The sequence below is a fragment of the Arabidopsis lyrata genome (genome assembly GCF_000004255.2).
Source record: "Arabidopsis lyrata subsp. lyrata unplaced genomic scaffold ARALYscaffold_7, whole genome shotgun sequence".
NCBI classification, from domain to species: Eukaryota; Viridiplantae; Streptophyta; class Magnoliopsida; order Brassicales; family Brassicaceae; genus Arabidopsis; species Arabidopsis lyrata.
In genome coordinates, this window is record NW_003302549.1 from 23,601,947 (window position 1) to 23,620,955 (window position 19,009).

Here is a 19,009-nt window from a genome sequence, read left to right on the forward strand (position 1 = left end):
GTAGATTCGCTTTACAACCTTAAAAAGTACCTTGTTAAACCTTATGAAATACATTGTGAGAGCATACAAACCCCTTGTAAATACCTTGTAAAAAACCTTTAAAATACCTTGTAAATTTTTCCCGCCAAAAATTTTCCCGCCAAAAAAATTTCGCAAAAAAATTGCGGAATCACTTTTCCCGCAAAAAAATTTTTTTTGGCGGGAAAATTTTTTGGCGGGAAAAATTTTTACGGGAAAATTTTACAAGGTTTTTTAAAGGTTTTTACAAGTGTTTTGGCGGGAAAATTGTGGGATCACTTTTCCCGCCAAAAAATATTTTGTATTTTGTGGACATAATTTTGTTTCAAATAAGGGTAAAATAGTCATTAAAAATTAAAAGAGGGCAAACTTAAAAATGGACTCTTAAAGGGGGCATTTTTGAAAAGGGGTATTGAAAAATGGGCATTTTTAACAATTTCTCAACAATAAAAGTACTAAGAATATTGTTGAGCATTTAAACTAACAAATAAGTTATCTGAAAGACCACAGTCTCTCATCTCTAGCAGATGTTCCGTTGCACATTAAAAGTAATTATACATAATCTCTAATCCCTAAAGTAATCAATCTTTATTTCAGGTAATACAAAAAGGATAATAAACACATATAGATTCATTAAACGATTATATGTATGTTTGGTTATCTTCATACAATATTATTGTTAGCGATAAATAAATAAGGAGAAAATAATAATTTAAGGACGAACAATTATATTAAACTTATTTTTTCATTATTCACAATCATTTCAATGGTTTCACCAACAACAACAAAATATCGTTTTCCAAATAACTTTTATTTTCCATAATATCACTTTTCAAAATTTAATGCAAATCAAAATTGTTAGCATCATTTTTTTTAACAATACAAAATATTACTAGTATATATTTACCTTATTTATATATAACCGACACCTGTTTTAACATCTATATATACATTTTTTAAGTACATTTAGCAAATAAATCCTGAAGTTGAGAAGTATTTACAATAGAATGTCATTGTCATAAATGTTTATTTATTAATTAATATTACAAAATATTTTCAAAAAAAACTTTTAGAAACTGTGGCTTCCAAATATGGTAACAAATTGATTTTGTTTCTAAATTTTCCTAAAACATCTCTACCAAATTTAAACATTAATATATAATTCTTCTTTCACTTTATATGATCTTATAGTAATTTATTTTGAATTTATATAAAATACATATAATTAATAAAATAATAGATTTTTGTACATATAATGTGATTCAAATTTTTAAAAATGGACATATATTACTCAATCGATGAACAAAAAGTGGGTGTACAATATCCCATATTGCTTAAAAAATTGGACAATGGTTCAGAGTCATACTATAAAAAGGACCAAAATGATTCTGAATACGAAACGAGGTTATATGGTGGGACGGGTTTGAGTCGATATTAATACGTGGCGGTATACCACGGGTGAAACCTAGAATTAAAAATAAAAATATAATTATATAATCTTAGATATTAAAAAAAACCAAACAATATTAACCAAAAAAATATAACTTAAAATTTAAAATTTTTAGTTTAAAAAAATCGACCCGCCATATACCGCGAGGTAACTTTTTTGATACAAAATATTATCAAATTATTATAATAGTCCATGATTATAAATACTTGCCAATATTAACACTATATCATTTATACACCTACAAATCTTCTAAGTACACATATTTCAACTATATTAATTTTAATATAAAATAATTAAATGAGATTTTTTTTATAATATCAATTTTAAAATACAATAAATTATAAATTATTATATAAAATATATAAAATACAATTTTGCCCCGCGGTGTACCGCGAGTTAAATCCTAGTTTATGATATAAAACCGATGTCAAATTGTACTAATTTTATAACAGTTATTAAAAAATAGCTAAATAAAATGTCATTGCGGTTTGTTTCAATTAACTTCGTATATGGATATTTGGACATGTATTAATTAATATTTGATGTTATATAGTATTGATACCAATAAAGATAGAAGTATTCGACATAATCAGTAAATACATAAAATTAAATATAAATGTTGAATGCTTTATTGATGAAAATTTGGTTTTAATATAAGTTGTCTTTGTTTATATAGACTATTTATGTTAATATAGAATAAATGTTAGGTCGTCGTCTTCTGATTTAGACAGATTAATTGCTTTATAATTTTCTTTATTTAATTAGAATTTTTTGTTATATTTGTATGATATATATAACACCAATGGCAAAATCTATAAATATTCTAGTGAAGATTGGGTAGTTATTTAAATGAGTTAAGAATTTCTCTTAGAGAGAAATGTCACCATAACAATTTCGCTAATAACACGCGAAGATAATGTTCTTTTGAAAGAATATTTTTAATTAATATATAAAAGATTTGAAATTGAAAGAATTAATTCCACCACGAATGTATACACATATTAATTTCTAAACTTATTTTTGACTTAACAAATTTAACCTTAAGAAAAATAATTGGGACGTTAAGTGGCTAGATTTAAAAAAAAAAAACACAAAATTCTCAAAACTTTCCTCAAAAGAAACCTAAATGATAACTCGACAATCATCTCTTTTTACACTATCATCAGTTTCTACTATATTTGTCTTCAACTTCGGCTTCTACTATTTCGTCTTCAACTTCGGTTTTCAAATTGGAAGTTTGCGCCTTCTACGAGTCATGGTACACAGTTATAAAACTACACACTTCGAAAGCAATGGAGGCTACGCCAATTCTAATTTTCTAGGTATCGATTTTGAGAAGAAATCCTCTAGGGTTCAATTATGTTTCAATTTGGAGAAAGTATTTGGGAGTTTTCAGGATTTTTTTTTTTAATCGAACTACTTACGCCCAAATTAACTGTCTGACATTGAATTTTTTAAGTCTAAATTTTCTAATTTCAACAACAAGTTCGAAGATTAATGTGTTCACAAAATAGTTGGAGAATTAATCTCTCAATGCGAATACTAAAGAAATTATGAGCTTTTTTTCCCAATTATCCATTAAGTATTTTTTTGGCTATCAAAACTTTTCGGTTTAAGAAATCGTATAACATCTAAACATATGTTATTGTCTTATGTGCGATTATTTTCGCCTCAAAGTTTTATCTTAGAAACCACATGTTATCAGTAGTAGTATTTAAATATCGATCCCACAATGAAAACTAACATGATTGAATTCAGAAAAGAAAATTGAGAGTTTGGTTTTGGGTTTTCCTAATAACTACCATGATTGAATTCATGTTGTTTATATTGAAAGTGATAGCTAATGAATTCATGTTGTTTATTTATATTGAAAGTGATTATCTAGCTTATTATTAATCATAGTGATCGCGTTTTTTTGATTAAAATCCTCTAGCTCAAAATCGAATATTATAGTTTTTGAACGGATCGGATCGGATCGGATCGGATCGGTGGACACAAAAACCCGCCAATACATCTGGCTAGCGTAATGGGTTTGGGCCTAAACCAAAGAGAACTGTTCAAGAGGAAAAGTAAAGTAACATCAATCAGGTCGCATAAGAAAAAGCTTTAAGTTACCAAAAAAATTTAAGAAAAAAAAAAAAGGGTTTTCGTTTTTGTTAACTTCGCCGTGAAGCTGTGAGATTCTGAGATATGGAGGCGGAGAAAATGGAATTGAAGCTCTACAACACGATGACGCAACAGAAAGAAGTTTTGATTCCGATCACTCCCGGCAAAATCGGATTATATGTCTGTGGAATCACCGCTTACGATTTTAGCCATATCGGTCATGCACGCGCCGCCGTTTCCTTTGATGTTCTTTACAGGTCTCTCTCTCTCTCTTTACCTCTCTGAGAAATTAGGGTTTTTGTTGAATGGAATCTATTAGATCGATTAGGTTGAATTTTGGAATCTCAATTTGAAGTTTTGCATGTTGGTTAGCTTCTTCTATAGTTTGATACTGATTTGGGAAAATCTGAATATTTGAGATTTTGGCATGTAAATTATATTTGCCTCTATTGGTTATGCAGATACTTGAAGCATTTGGGTTATGAAGTTAATTTTGTCCGGAATTTCACTGATGTTGATGACAAGGTATTGGGTCATTGAACTTTGTGAATTTAGCAAGAATCTTGTTGTTTTTTATGCGATTTTAAGATATTATGCAATTGGTTTGTGGTGAATGTTGGTATAATTGAATGATAGTTATGCTTAGGTAGACGACAGTTTGTTAGTATCTGAATCTTGGATCTCTGCAGATTATCATTCGTGCTAATGAGAATGGAGAGGACCCGCTAGATTTGAGTAATCGCTTTTGCGAGGAATATTTGGTAGATATGGGTGCTCTTCAGTGCCTCCTTCCCACCCACCAGCCTCGTGTCAGCGAACATATGGACCACATTATTAAGATGATTGAAAAGGTGTATTTGGCTTGATAAAATGTTGGTTGAAAGATCATGAATTTGGAAATTGGAATTATCAGTCAGGTGATTGATACATATGCTTGCCTGTTGTTACAGATCATTGAGAAAGATTGTGGGTATGTTGTGGAAGGGGATGTATTCTTCTCCGTTGACAAATCACCAAATTATGGTAAATTATCTGGGCAATTGTTGGAACATACACGAGCTGGTGAGCGTGTTGCCGTTGATTCGAGAAAGCGTAACCCTGCTGATTTTGCATTATGGAAGGTTTGAAAATCTTTTTAATTCTTATCTTTTGAGTCAGCAAATTGAGACATGCAGTTTATGATAGAGTGAGGTTTAAACATAAATTTGTGCAGGCAGCAAAGCCTGAAGAGCCAAGTTGGGAGAGCCCGTGGGGTCCAGGAAGACCAGGATGGCACATCGAGTGCAGTGCAATGAGTGCTCATTATCTGTCTCCGAAATTTGACATTCATGGGGGTGGTGCAGATCTGAAATTCCCGCATCATGAAAATGAGATCGCCCAAACATGTGCTGCATGTGAAGATAGTGGTGTGAATTACTGGTTGCATAATGGGCATGTCACTATCAATAACGAGAAGATGGCAAAATCAAAGAAAAACTTTAAAACGATTAGAGAAGTATGTTTCTTATTTGTTCCTAGTATAATAATTGAATTTTTCTTTGGATGTTTCCCAAGGCTAAATGCAGAATTATTGACAGGTTTTCATTTTTTTGTTTCATCTGTGTAGATCACAGCTAGCTACCATCCATTGGCTCTGAGGCACTTCTTGATGAGTGCACAGTACCGGTCTCCTCTGAGTTTCTCGGCGTCGCAGCTAGAGAGTTCGTCAGACGCTTTGTATTATGTTTATCAGGTGCAGTGCTTCAGATCTGTTTTCAAAATTATACAACAACTTAACTAGCATGTTCATTTACAGTGTTTTGTCTTAGTAATATATGAACTAAAAGTAAGACACCATCAAAATTTATTTCCAGTTCTGACTTTAACCTCTGATCTATGTTTATCAGACTTTACAAGATCTTGATGAAGATCTGTCACCATATCGAGAAGCATTGTCTGAAGATGGTGGAAAAGCTGAACAGACTCCAGAAGGGAAAGACATCATTAAGAAGCTAAAAAGTGAGTTTGAATCAAAGATGTTAGACGATTTGAATACCGCCCATATACTTACTGGTGCTTACCAAGATGCATTGAAATTCATAAACGCTAACCGCAGCAAGCTCAAGGTTCTTGCCTCTTGTCTTCTTCTTTATTTGTGTGTCCTTTCCTTCACAATTATGAATACCAAAGTGGTCTGGTTTTTCCAAATTTTCAGAAAATGCAGAAGAAGCAGCGAATGTCGATGCTTGTGTCACTCGTTGAGATTGAGAAAGCAGCAAGGGAAGTTCTTGATGTACTTGGTTTGCTCACTACACTGAGCTACGCCGAGGTTTTGAAAGAAATGAAACTAAAAACACTAATAAGAGCAGAAATGGGAGAAGAAGATATTCTACGGGAGATAGAAGATAGGATAACAGCGCGGAACAACAAAGATTTTGCGAAAAGTGATGAGATCAGAGAGAAACTGACAAGAAAAGGAATAGCGTTAATGGATTTTGGCAAAGAAACTGTATGGAGGCCATGTTTCCCTTCTCAGGCTGATTCCAGCAATTGAGCAATGAACAGAGAGATGGAGATAGTCAACGATTTCTTCATTTCTCTAACTCTTCTTCTTTAGCCTTTTGTTTGAGGCTCTTTCTCTATAACTCTGTTTTTGGAATTGTGCAATGACTTCTAAATATACACTTGTTGCTGTTTGTTGTATTCTTAACATTCACAATGACATTGTAACAATATTGTTACTTTGAATATTGATTGTTCTATAACCGAACTTGATCTATACTTTGTTTGGGTATTGTTTTACAGAAACTATTGAAGCTCATACTTTTCATCATAAATGATCCGCTTGCCCCGAAATGACCCGGCCGAATAGGGAAATCCCAATTCATTAGGCCTTTCGATACAATCAAATAGAAAGCCCCGAGGGCGCCGTGTAGTTTTTCACACAAAATGTGTAAAGCTCATTAATGTCTTAAGATGGTGTAATAGCTGAACATCTTTCAATTTTCAAATGTTTACAATGTAAAGAAATGAAGTAAAAAAAAAAACTGATCTCTCTCTCTATATACAGAGATTCTACAACTATTCACATGTGGTTCAAAATTATCTAAAGACATTGTAATACCAATAACACTGCTTCATATTTTGGTTTCCAATAGAGTGAGAGAAGAAACAGAATCATCACTGCTTTTCATATTGGATATACGTATGTGTTCTTCTTGAATAAGGCGTAGGCGTCACTGTAAATGGCGATTGCGTTGGAGAAAACCGCAAGGACGATCATGCAAATGGCTATAGTCTTGTCCCGCTTTGTTGCTTGGTTATGACGATCCCTGAAAGAATACAAGTAAATATCCATTCTCAGATAATGATCCATTATAGGTTCCAAAACCAAACTCTCTTAGCTTATGAATCAATGGATCTTACTTCAAGATAACAGCAGCAGGGAATATGAAACCGATGCAGACAGCAGCGGTTGCTCCAGTGAATTGGAAAGCATCCCAAATGCTTGGAATGAAGTTTGCTCCCAAGAAGATTACAGCGATGAGACCAGCAGTGATAGAGCCAAACCTCAGATCAGACCCAGAGGAAGTAAGTGGTGGAGCCGTAGGAAAAATGAGACCGTCAATGTTAATCCGCAGAGGATAGAAGACAACAGGGAACACAAGCATGAGATGAGCTGCATAGCTAAATCTCACTGCATCATTAAGAACCGAACCAAAAGGGATTCCAAGATCCGTGTCAAAGTTTGCAAGAACATCATCGAGAGTAGCATCACCGAATAAAAGGTATCCGAATAAGCTCGTCATAACGTAAACAGAAGAACACATCGCAAGTGCTGATCGAACAACTGGTTTTATCCGAGAAGGATCTTCAAGCTCGTTCTGTATACTGTGAACTGAAACAAAAACCAATGAAAACATGAGTTTTCTTCAAATGTGTTTATAATCAGCGACAATAGAGGCTTTTGTGTTTACCATTGTAATGACAAATGTATGCATTGACAAGCACAGGAACAACCGTGAAGAGTTTCCAAACCGACGACAAGTCAGTGACATTAGGTAAAAGTCTTGGCATCATCAAACCATCAGTAAACAGCTTTACGATAGTAATTCCCGCAGTAATGACAAGAAAAACAACCGCTAAAGCAACCGATACAGCAGATGTGAATCTCAAAGAATCTGCAATGAAGCATAAGCGATAAGAATACATAACTTGAACATCTTTACCACAGATACAATTGTTACAGAGAAGAATACTAACCAATCCGCTTGAAGCAAGTCAATGGAGCAAACACAATGAGAGTAGTAACGAGAAGAACAAAAGTTCTTCTATTCCACCAATTAATCCCAAACCATCCTTCAAGCATACCAGCATGATGGATTCCATATTCATTCTTACCAGCCAAAACATCACCAATAATGATCATATAAACGATCAAAACACCGATGTTGCTAACAAGAATCGAAACTTGTAACAAAATCCTTCCACATTTACCAAAAGAATCATCCATAACACCACCATAAGATCTTTGATTCCCTATGTTACTAAACCTAAGCAAGAACTCAATCGAAGCATCGGTCAAGAAAGCCATAAGAACAATCATCGCGATTCCGGGGATAAGACCGAGGATCTTCATCGTCGCAGGCAATGCCATTATACCAGCACCGATGATCGTTGTAGCGAGATTGAAAACCGCTCCACTAAACGAAGCTCCGTTGAATTCTCCTCCTCCGTCGCTCTCTGATGATGATTCTTGCAACAATGGAGCACTACCTTCTACAATATCGGTACGGATTTCGTCTAAATTCTCCATTTCTCCTGTAATCATTGAGAATCTTGAATTAGATACAGATGTTGAAGTTCGATTTTGCAACGGATTGATCAAATTGAAGATTAGAGAAGAAGAAGATTTTCGGAAACCTAGATTTGCGAAATTGGATGTTTCTTGAGATCTTCTTCAGATGATCTCAACGAGAGATTTGAGAGACGAAAGAGAAGATGATATATTAAAACTCAAGTTATTGGAAACAATGGAGAAGATGATGATTCAGAGACTTTGAGAATCGATTCTCTGAGAAAAAGAATCGTAGTTGGGAGAGAAGAAGAAAGATGCAGAGAATGGGAGGTGAAGAAAAGGAAGGAGAGGGAAAATCATAGCTTTTGTGTTTGTTGGCGCTGAAGCAAATTATTAAATGAACATTTAAACAAAAATCTATTATTTTTTTCAATGTGTTTATAAAAGATATTTTAATTTATTTACTTTACTCTGAGATAAATATGGCTTTGATCTTTTTTCTTCTTATTTATTTCTTCATCATTTTATATATTTTAGTAAAAAAAAAAAAATTTCTTCTGTTTTTTTTTTTAATTTGTTTGTTTTTTATTGATTTTCACCAACACATACACATGAATGTAGTTGTAGCATCTTTTTTTCCATTTTATTTGAAAGAAAAAGGCAATTATTAACATATGAGTTGTAGCAGTAAAACGCATAATCGATATGCTGCTAAAATTGTAAATATATAAATAATTATTATAGGTGCAAATGGTTATATATGTAAATGAACTGTTGGGAAAATTTTGAGTTGAAAAAAAGAATTGAGTATCATTTAACTCAATTTTTCATTATAATTTGTTTCTTTTTCCAATTTTTTAGTTGAATGGGTTGAAACAGTTTTTCAATTCATTCATTTTAAATGATAAAAGTTAGATAAATGCTCATTCACTTATTTTAATTTTTTAGATTTTCCGGTTACCAATATGACAGCATGGATAAAGATCATTAAAAATGCTGAAAAGCTAGTAGAAAATGTCGATAATGTGTCACGAAGCAAGCCACTCGCAGCGATTAGAGTATTGCATAAAGTTGATATGCCGTATGCGGGCTCAGTGAAGAAGGTGAAAAAGAGGGATAAATCAGTGTTTGGGAAGCTATTACGATGATGAATGTACTTTGGGGAAATCTTCATTGATTGTGTGCCAAAGCCACTAAGCTCAAAAAGAATACTATATGAAGTACTTAGCATTGACTAAAATTGTAACTTTAGCTAATACTTTAGATTTGTTTTCATAGAACGGAATGTTGATCTCTTAGTCTAAAACTCTATATATGTTGGAATGATTTAGAGTGTTTTGTTGTGCTATCTTTTGCGTAATGTTTTTGTATAATAGACCGTACGTAAATGTGTCAAGCTAAGTTTGACTTGAGAGTTGAACGATGAATAAAGAAGTACGTAACATTAAAAAATATGACTATGCATGGTAACTAATTTCTTAAGTAAAAAAAGTACGTAACATTAAAATATTAATTTCTTTGAAAAAGAACAACGATATCTCGTTACTTCGTCTAACTCCATTAGTTTTTGTGTTTATGTTAAGTGGATGAACTGAAATTGTCTTTATGCTTCTATGTTTTTATCTTTTTCTTTTGTCATGCGACTATTTGTATATGTTTATAATCATTCGATTATAAATCTAAATCGTTTTTCATTTTATGAAATATTTATATTTGTAGCAAAAAAAAAAAAGAAAAATTCTTTAGATGAATTATGTTTGTAGAAGAGTTCGTTAATTACCAAGACTTTTTTTTTGTATAGGAAACGTTACATCAAATAAATTGTTGGCAGATTATGTGATTGAAGAATTGAATCACTAGATCTTTTATTTTAGCACGCGGTTGTTGATATGGTGATTGGAGTACCACAACATAATATAGCTCGCAAACTATTTACAGAAAACAACATCACGACAAGTATTTTAGACAAATTTTATAAACTAAGTTATTCAGATTTCATTAAAGTAGTTCAATAATTTTATAGGTGAAAAATAGATCATGTTTTTTTTTTATAAATTTTTTTGTTATATAAATACACGTTCTAGCTGCAGGATTGTTAGATGCTTTAATATTGGTTTGACCCAAATGAAGAAACCATGGTCCACATTGTCCCCTACTAATCTATATGAACACCTCTTCTCACCACACACACCAAACATTCATCACAACTCTCTAAATCCTACTATCTTTCTTTTCTCTCATCACCTAAGAATTAACCCTACCTTGCGGTCCAAGTCTCCACCGATAATGCAACCAGCAACCAACATTTTCAGCCTCCATGGTTGCCCACCTTCGTACCTCTCCCATTTCCCTACATCCACGCCATTTTGCGGACAAAACCCTAATCCATTCTTCAGCTTCGAAAGTGGTGTGTATACTCCACAGTTCATGAGTTTGAGCAGCAACAACTCGACCTCAGAAGAAGGAGAAGAGAATCTTACAGAGATATTCAATGAGCGGAAGCAAAAGAGGAAGATATCGAACAGAGAATCGGCCAGGAGATCGCGTATGAGGAAGCAGAGACAGGCAGATGAGCTTTGGTCACAGGTGATGTGGCTTAGGAATGAGAATCATCAGTTGCTTCGTAAGCTTAACTGCGTTTTAGAGTCTCAAGAGAAGGTTATTGAAGAGAATGCTCAGCTCAAAGAGGAAACCTCTGAGCTTAAGCACCTGATTAGTGATATGCAGCTTCAGAATCAAAGTCCTTTCTCTGGTATCAGAGACGACATTGTATAGATGATGTTTAAGTGGCTCTAGTATGTATCTATAAATGTATATCCAGAGATGATCTGTCTCAGATTAAGACCATAAATTAGTAAATTAGTCAATTTTAAAAGCAGAGTTCTTTATACTTTTGTTCCCCGTGAAAAGAAGGAAGCAATTGTTTCACAATTGTTTGCATTTGTTGATAAAAGTAAAAATTCACATTTCTGAAATATATATGTTTTACATGCATAAATAATTTTGCAAAATGTAACACAAGCATCAAATTAAACACTAACGGTAGATTTTCTTCCTTTTTATATAATTATTACCAATTATGTTTTTCTAAATTGGGTGAAGTAGTGAGTTTGTTTGAGAAAATAATACATTAACCGTATAAACGGTTAATTTTTTTCAATTTCCATTTTCCTTTGATGTAGAAAATTAACAAAAGAAATGGTTAAGATTTTGATTTAATATGAAAAGCAAATACTTACGTTAATTTAACGCAAACACAAACAATTAAGACCTTACATGGTTGTACTTGTGTGTGAAACTCTCTTAAATCTGATTAAGCAAAGGCCTAAAGCATTTTGCAATTATCCAGGCCTACGAAGAGCTTTAATTATCTGTAGTATTTTAGTACCTTGTATTGGTAGTGCATGGACTGAAAATCATTACGAAAGATTTAGCCTACAAAGCAGTAAATGTCTTTTTAGTAAAGCTTGGATAGACATAGACCTAAAACTAAGACACGTGAATCCAATATTCAAATGTCAAGATCACTTCTCTACTTAACATCGATCCTCAGACAAGAAGACAAACAAACAATCTTACGTAATAGGCGACCCTTTTCAGTCAAGGAATCAAACGTCTTTATCTTCGAATTCGTGTGGGCGAGAAACTTACGGGCCAAGAAAACAAAGAGCTTAGCCACTAAAATCACATAACATAATGTAAGTGGAAGACTGAAAGAGACACTTGCGATTGAAAGAAATAGAGACAGCTTTTCAAAACCACCTCAAAAGCTAGAAAAACAATTCAATAACACACAACACTTTATGGTCAAGAAAGAACAAATATATGACACAAGTTTTTGTTTTTTGGCAAGTCAAAATAATAACAGTTTGGTCCCATTTCTTACAATCAGCGATCTATCTTTTTTTCTTTTCATTTTCACTTTGATTATTATATAAATATACATCACAATCTCAGCCTCTATATAGGTTTCTGCGTGTGTGTGCTAAAGTAGTCTTTGTAGTATATATAAGTACTAAAGTAACCTCTTTAGTTGAGACATGTCTTCGTGGAGTGCCATTTGGCCAACCACGTAGCTAGTCTGATGCGAATCGATAGTCTAATACGTGGACCCCTACTCTATCGGGTATCTGATAGCTAACACGTGGACCCTTGCTCTGTCGGAAAGCGTTACCTAGTTATAAAAAAAAAAAAAAAAGTATGTTTGTCTTCTTTCTTTTCCTTGCATCGTTTTCGTTTGATGATTGGCTCATTGATTGTGTCTTTGGAAATGTTAGGATCCTGTATCATCTTTTTTAAAAGACCTTAAATAATGTATAAGAGACCTTAACTAATATTTAAAGAACTCATCAAGATTAAGTGATTTTGATTTCGAAGCTAGTGAAATCTAATTTAATAGAAGAGCCCGTTGGGATTTTATATAGAAAGTTAGAAGGATCTTAAATAATATATAAAAGACACCGACAAATACACTAATTGCCAACTGATTTTGAATTGAAAATCTATGAAATTTAACACAAAAGATTACGCCTTTTTTTTTGCAATAAAGTGTGGTTTTTTTCTTTGATAATTTATGAGGTAAAGCCATGTAGTCTATGTAGTAACAGAAACCACCAGATTCACAAGAAAGGTAACTATAGTTCCCCAATAATGAGGATGGATAGGTCCTTATTCAAGAGATATGAAAGGAACTATATAGGTCCTTATTGATTACGTTTTATTTATCATTGTAATTGTGATGAGTTGTGTATTGACTATAAGATGGTTGTTGGCATATAATAGTATACTATTTTACATTATTAGTACTTTAAAATAAGTCTAAACCATCTTAACTTCACTAGTATTTAAACCAAAAAAAACAAAACATCACTAGTATATTCCAAACTCAATACACGTACTGTTGGAAATTTTGGAATTCACCCTGTCAATAACTCATTTGGTAAAAATTCTCAGCCTAAACCCTAGAAGTCGCCAGTTCGAATGACATTTAGGAACAAGCCAAATAAAATGCGCTTTGGTCTCTAACCTGAAAAGATATATATAATTAAGCTCAAAACTTCTTAATAAATAAATAAAAAATTTTAAAAAATGGAATTTGCTAGACGCGAACATCCACGCTATCAACTCATATTTCTTCCAAACGAATAGTTAGAATGTAAAATCCATCGTTGAATCTACATAAAGTGTAACATATAGGTTTTTCTCTTTCTTTGCCTCCGAAAATTGTCTATCTTTTTTTTTTCTTCTACAATTTTTTTTAGAATTATTTATATACTTTCACCTAATCTTAAGCCTAATAGTAATTCAATTAATTAAATTAGGCCCATTTAGTTTTCTAAAACCAAACCCAAAGGTTTCCTCACTCAAAAAAAAAAAATCAACACGTTTTTTTTATATTGAATATGGAAGTTCAAACGCGAAGGAACGTCTCCTAGAGGCGGAATCCACACCAAATTAAATTCATCTCCTTCGAACCCAACACTTTTACCTAGAAAATTTACCACTAGGACACCACCACTTATTAGTGATCAAGTTGCATCTATCTTTTGAAAAATTTCCACGAAATTTTCTTTAAACATTAGCATTCGCTATATACACGAGTAGATTCAAATGTCTCCTAAGTAAACTTTTCTGTAAAGTGTACGTAATATTGAACCAAAGAAGATATATGCACACGAACTTATAACTATTAAAATTCTTCACACCGCAAATAAATAAATTTTTATCCGGAAGTACCAAATAATGATTGGTGAAGCATATAAATTCTGGCATCCAGATAATAATAAGCACATTATTTTTGGCTTCAATTTGTGAAATATTTTATATTGAATTTGTGTGGAAGTGTTCCCATGTTGGTTGCATGTGTCTGCGGTGGATCCATTTTCTCTTTACACCCAAAACTATTCACATCAGAAAATTTTCAGAGAGTTTTGGGCAAACACACACACAAAGCCCCAATATGGCAATAATTGAAACACCTCTGACTACACATGCATGCCTTCGCTCTTATCTCTTATCATATGTTATGTTCATATAATTGATGATTACATTTTACACGTCATCATAATCATCAGTTACTTTCTTTGTACGTCTCTCATTACCTGTTTAATATTGTTTTAATTGAAAATGAGTTCATAAACTTAAATCTTTAACTTCTAAGTCGTAATTGGGATTAAAATTTGTTTTTTTTTGTATCCTATGATTAAACGATGGAATTTTAATATTTTGTATTTTTCCCTTTCACTTTATTAAAAAGCCAAACTCTCCATCGTTTGGATGGAAGAGTATTTTTTCTACTAAAAGACTCGTTGAAATGGGTGCAAGATGGTCTCTTGGTTCAGGTTTTAACATATCGGTATGGAGAGATCTTTGGATTCCCGATGTTAATCCACGCCCCGCAAATGGCAGAGGGAATTTGTTGCTTCCAAGCCTAATGGTTAACCATTTAATTAATCCGGTTACTAAAGAATGACACCTCCCAATTTTACAAGAATTCTTGGATCCGGTGGATATTCAAATTATTAGTGGACTAGCTATTAGTCAAGTTTATAAACCAGATAGGCTTATTTGGCATTATACAAAATCAGGAAAATATACAGTAAAATCAGGATATCGGCTTGCTCGAAGTTTGACAGAAACGACCGAATGGGGTCCAAATTATAGAAAATTACAAGCACAAGCTTGGAAAGTCAAAGCTCCACCAAAAATAAAACATTTCTTATGGCAAATTGCTTCGGGATCCTTGGCAGTTACCTCAAAATTAGCACAACGAGGGATTCATTGTGATATTATCTGTAAAAGGTGTGAGACGGCAGAGGAAACAATAAATCATGTTTTATTTGAATGTTCTCATTCTAAAAAAATTTGGGAATTATCCACAATACCTATGGTTTCAGGTTCTTTTCCTCTAAGCTCGGAATTTTCAAATCTAGATTATCTTTACTGGAGGTTACCACCTCCTCTAGATGGGGGAGAAAGAACCAATTGTTTTGCTGTGAGACCCCGTCCCGGACGTCTCGGCGTGTGAGACCCCGTCCCGGACGTCTCGGCGTCCGGCGACCCAAGGTTACGTTCGCGCCACTTCCCGGCCGAACCTCCATATTTTTCACGATTTAACATAGAATTGCCTTTACGAGGCTTAATTCTATAATCCTTATCTCTTAACACAGCGGAAGTCTTTATACCCTTGGTCTAATTCCAACCATCCCTTGTACCGGTTTGATCGTCTCTGTCCCTTAGACTTTAGATCAATCATTAACTCGGCCAAGACATGCCATTTGTTCGCTAACCATTCTAAGTCTAACGATTGCATATTCTTTGTATCCCTAATCCAACGGCCAATTCCCAAATGTCTATCTTAACTAATAAGTTAGATGCGTTTACATACCTTGGCCTACATGCGGATTTGATTCCTCTTCGATCCGTCTATTGATCCTTCTCTTAGCCCTCTCGTCGCCTTATTCCATTCGTACAACGATTCTTAACCAATCGTGTATTGATGGACCAATCTCTATCGTTACTTAGCCATACATCCAACCAACCCCACTGGTCTAAGTCCCACGAAAGAGATTGGGGATCGTACGTTTCTCTTGGTTCACGGTGGCCGAATCAAGCTCTTGGCTCATTGGTCCATCCGTCCTCCAAACGTACGCCCCTTCGGTTTCATGGTGGACGATCAAGCCCTCGACTTAACGAACCATCCATGTTTCCGATCCGATCGTTTATCACTACGACCGCCGACGGTTTATTAACCATTTACCCGTCCGGTCCATGGTGGTCGGTAAAGCCTTCAGCTTATCGATCCATCCATGTGATCCAAACAATATCATTATCACACCCAAGGGTCCGTGGATTCATCCATCGGATTATCGTAGGCTAGCCCATGAAATCATTCGTCCATCGGCATTTGGTTTGCTCGCGGGTCCAACATCCGTTTTGTCCACCGATTCTCACCGTGGACTTTCCCGTTGGTTATCCGTCGAGTCACCATTGGTGTTACCGATTCCCAATCTGTTTCACCATTGACCATGGCGATTGATACATGAAGGCGGCCGCGATATTAGATCCTTACATGGTGAACCACATCACCTACCCATTCTCGGTGCTTACTCCCTTTACCGGTGAGATTGCATCCATGGGCGACCCTTGGGTGTGTTCGGTTGCACTTATCCCCGTGCTTCTTCGAACACCTTTCCCTTATACGCCTTCCCGATTAACTTCCCGTTAACCATATCATCTATCGGTCTATCGTTAGATCCATTGATACTTCCATATTGACAATCTTAGATTTGCCGATCCATTTCCTTTTTGTGTCCTTCCCTCGACGATATGACTTATAGAACGGACGATCCATCGACCCCATAATCGAGCTATCGATCCGAACCATCAATCAAGTCGTCGAACCCTCCAGCGGTTCTCATTGAATCCTCGATCGAGTAATCCACCATGTTCCCTCGACCAGATCTCCGATACGTATTGTCGGTCATCCCGCCGATCTATACGACCGATCAATCCGCCGATCTAAGCCTTGGTCCGTTTATTCGATCGTAAACAGATCCGTTTATACGTCAACCCGACCTGTTGACACGACGATCGATCCGCCTATCCCGGTCGGTCGATCCGTCTGTGCGACGGTCTATCCGAATCCGTCTTCTTCTCCGATCCGATCCTTCCGTCCAACGATCGGTCTGTCCGATCCGATCCGTACGACGATCGGTCTATCCGATCTGATCCGTCTGACGATCGGTCTATCCGATCCGATCCGTCCGCCGATCCGTCTCTAAGACGATCGGTCTATCCCATCCATCCCTCAATACATTCTATCGAACCGTTGGATCGGGAGGTAGCATGCGCATCAGTTCGGTCGAGGCTCCGAGAATCTATTCCGATTCCGGAGATACTCGCCGAGCCGCACCCCCTTTCCGACCAACACTTCGTAGAGTGTTTTGGGACCCCTTTTGGGTTGTGATGGTGATTGTGAAGTGTGTGAGGATGATTGTGAGGCCCTTGGACGTCCTCCCTTATATAGGGGCCGAATGGGTGTGTTTCCGAAACATCACATCCATTCGTTGCACCCTTTCGAAAGGTTGCGTCTTTCCGATCGTAACCGTTCGGCCTTATCCACCCTTTGGCCAACGGTAACCGTTCGTCGGTAACCGCTCGACCTTACACCTCTTCATCCCGAGCTACCACAGTCCACCAGCTCGAGTGTCAGCTGACCGGACCACCCAGCTAGGTTAGTACTCGATCAGTTCACCGAGCTCGGTTGAGCTGTCGGTCAGCTCACCTAGCTGAGCTAGCTAGTCATGCAGCTGGTTTAGCTCACCTAGCTGAGCTAGCTAGTTCATCCAGCTTGTCCAGCTCACCTAGCTGGTTTAGCTCGAACGTTCTTTCGCGTTCTTTCCGGCTAAGTCTTTTGGTCCGTTTTCTTGGCCTTGACTACGCCATTCCCAATATTTCCGTGATCATTTCTCCATGATCACTAGATTATCCCGATGTCGTCTATATCATCTACCATTTTCATGACTTAAACGTTTCATTCCTTCCTTGGGTTAACTTATTCATTGGTCTTTCTCGACCATGATCTAGTTTTTCCTAAAACAAACCGGCCCCCTTTAGGATCGCGGGACGCGGGTGTTACAAGTCTACCCCCCTTAAAATGAATTCGTCCTCGAATTCGGCGGGTGTTAGAGTTTCGTTACTCCTTAACGTTTCCCCATCTTTAGTCTTCCCAAGACTTTAGATTCCATACTTGACCAAATATCTATTTCCGAGTTTGATCAAGTTTCCCGATCTTGGTCCTCTCTCGGACTTGATCCATTTTCCCGATCTTGGTCCTTTCTCGGACTTGATCCATTTTCCCAATCTTGGTCCAATTACCGGACTCAATCTATTTTCCCGATCTTGTTCCATTTCCCGAACGCGATCAAATGTTTCCCATCCTAGTCTAATCCCGACTAGAACAAATTTTCGACCTTGGTCCAAATCAGACTCGGTCAATATTTCCCAACCTTGGTCCTATACGGACTCGGTTAATTTTCCCGACCTTGGTCCCCACCGGACTCGGTCACTTTTCCCGACCTTAGTCCCTTACCGGACTCGGTCAATAATTCCCGACCTTGGTCCTTTCCGGACTTGGTCAATAATTCCCGACCTTGGCCCTTTACCGGACTCGGTCAATACCTCTTGATCTTTTTAACCAATAGATCAAGTCTTTCCCGATCTTCGTCAAATTCCGACGAGATCTAATTTCTATTGATCTTGGCCATTCTCCGAATAGATCAATACCTATTTCCCCGTTATGTTAAGTCGCTTGACTATAAGGGTCATATCTTGGTGCCCGATCATGCCTTGGGTAATCTTTCCTCAAGCACATCGATCTCATTCACCTCAACTTCCTTATCCGCCAAACACTTAGCATAACATTTTTAACTTCTATAATCAGCCCCCTTTTTCCGAATAATTATTCACTTGCTACACGTGTAGTTCTTGCCCCTTGGGTAATCATCTTGGCTTAACCAATTCATCTTGGCAAACTCTCTTGGTTTCCAAGCATGTAATCGCGTTCATGCCTCAATTCCCTTCCGGCTCACCAACACTAATGTTCAAGTTAATAATTCGGTTTTCCGATGACTCAATCATTTAAGTTACACCTTTAG

At 35.8% G+C, this 19,009-nt stretch overlaps 3 protein-coding genes across 4 annotated transcripts; 2 read left to right on the plus strand and 1 right to left on the minus strand.

The window, feature by feature from the left end:
- The first annotated feature begins 3,513 nt into the window (after positions 1–3,513).
- On the plus strand, positions 3,514–6,332 carry LOC9306890 (cysteine--tRNA ligase 2, cytoplasmic). Its single transcript, XM_002868705.2, has 8 exons — positions 3,514–3,831; positions 4,036–4,099; positions 4,264–4,425; positions 4,525–4,695; positions 4,788–5,069; positions 5,181–5,306; positions 5,461–5,679; positions 5,769–6,332. Exons 1-8 carry the CDS (start codon positions 3,659–3,661, stop codon positions 6,105–6,107), a joined length of 1,536 nt encoding a protein of 511 aa, XP_002868751.1. The 5' UTR covers positions 3,514–3,658; the 3' UTR covers positions 6,108–6,332.
- Positions 6,333–6,530: 198 nt separating this feature from the next.
- On the minus strand, positions 6,531–8,727 carry LOC9304824 (probable sodium-coupled neutral amino acid transporter 6). Of its 2 annotated transcripts, XM_021018900.1 has the most exons (5): positions 8,477–8,727; positions 7,817–8,374; positions 7,531–7,734; positions 6,980–7,451; positions 6,531–6,885 (listed from the first exon to the last, which is right to left on the minus strand). In XM_021018900.1, the coding sequence occupies exons 2-5, from the start codon at positions 8,367–8,369 to the stop codon at positions 6,744–6,746; spliced, it is 1,371 nt and encodes a 456-aa protein (XP_020874559.1). In that variant the 5' UTR covers positions 8,370–8,374; positions 8,477–8,727; the 3' UTR covers positions 6,531–6,743. The 2 variants fall into 2 exon arrangements, with proteins under 2 accessions (XP_020874559.1, XP_002870820.2); XM_002870774.2 differs by lacking the exon at positions 8,477–8,727 and having other exon boundaries at positions 7,817–8,384.
- A 1,456-nt stretch (positions 8,728–10,183) lies between these two features.
- LOC9306891 (basic leucine zipper 43) lies at positions 10,184–11,239 on the plus strand. The gene has a single exon (XM_002868706.2). The coding sequence runs from the start codon at positions 10,389–10,391 to the stop codon at positions 11,124–11,126; it is 738 nt and encodes a 245-aa protein (XP_002868752.2). The 5' UTR covers positions 10,184–10,388; the 3' UTR covers positions 11,127–11,239.
- The last annotated feature ends 7,770 nt before the right edge of the window (positions 11,240–19,009 follow it).

Coding starts and splice junctions, on each gene's coding strand:
- LOC9304824 (XM_002870774.2), bottom strand. CDS start 8,384: ATGATTACAGGAGAAATGGAGAATTTAGACGAAATCCGTACCGATATT. Junction 7,735..7,816: donor GACTTGCTTCAAGCGGATTG/GTTAGTATTCTT, acceptor GCTTCATTGCAG/ATTCTTTGAGATTCACATCT. Junction 6,886..6,979: donor CCTGCTGCTGTTATCTTGAA/GTAAGATCCATT, acceptor GTATTCTTTCAG/GGATCGTCATAACCAAGCAA.
- LOC9306890 (XM_002868705.2), top strand. CDS start 3,659: ATGGAGGCGGAGAAAATGGAATTGAAGCTCTACAACACGATGACGCAA. Junction 4,696..4,787: donor CTGATTTTGCATTATGGAAG/GTTTGAAAATCT, acceptor AAATTTGTGCAG/GCAGCAAAGCCTGAAGAGCC. Junction 5,680..5,768: donor CTAACCGCAGCAAGCTCAAG/GTTCTTGCCTCT, acceptor CCAAATTTTCAG/AAAATGCAGAAGAAGCAGCG.
- LOC9306891 (XM_002868706.2), top strand. CDS start 10,389: ATGTTTTTTTTTTATAAATTTTTTTGTTATATAAATACACGTTCTAGC.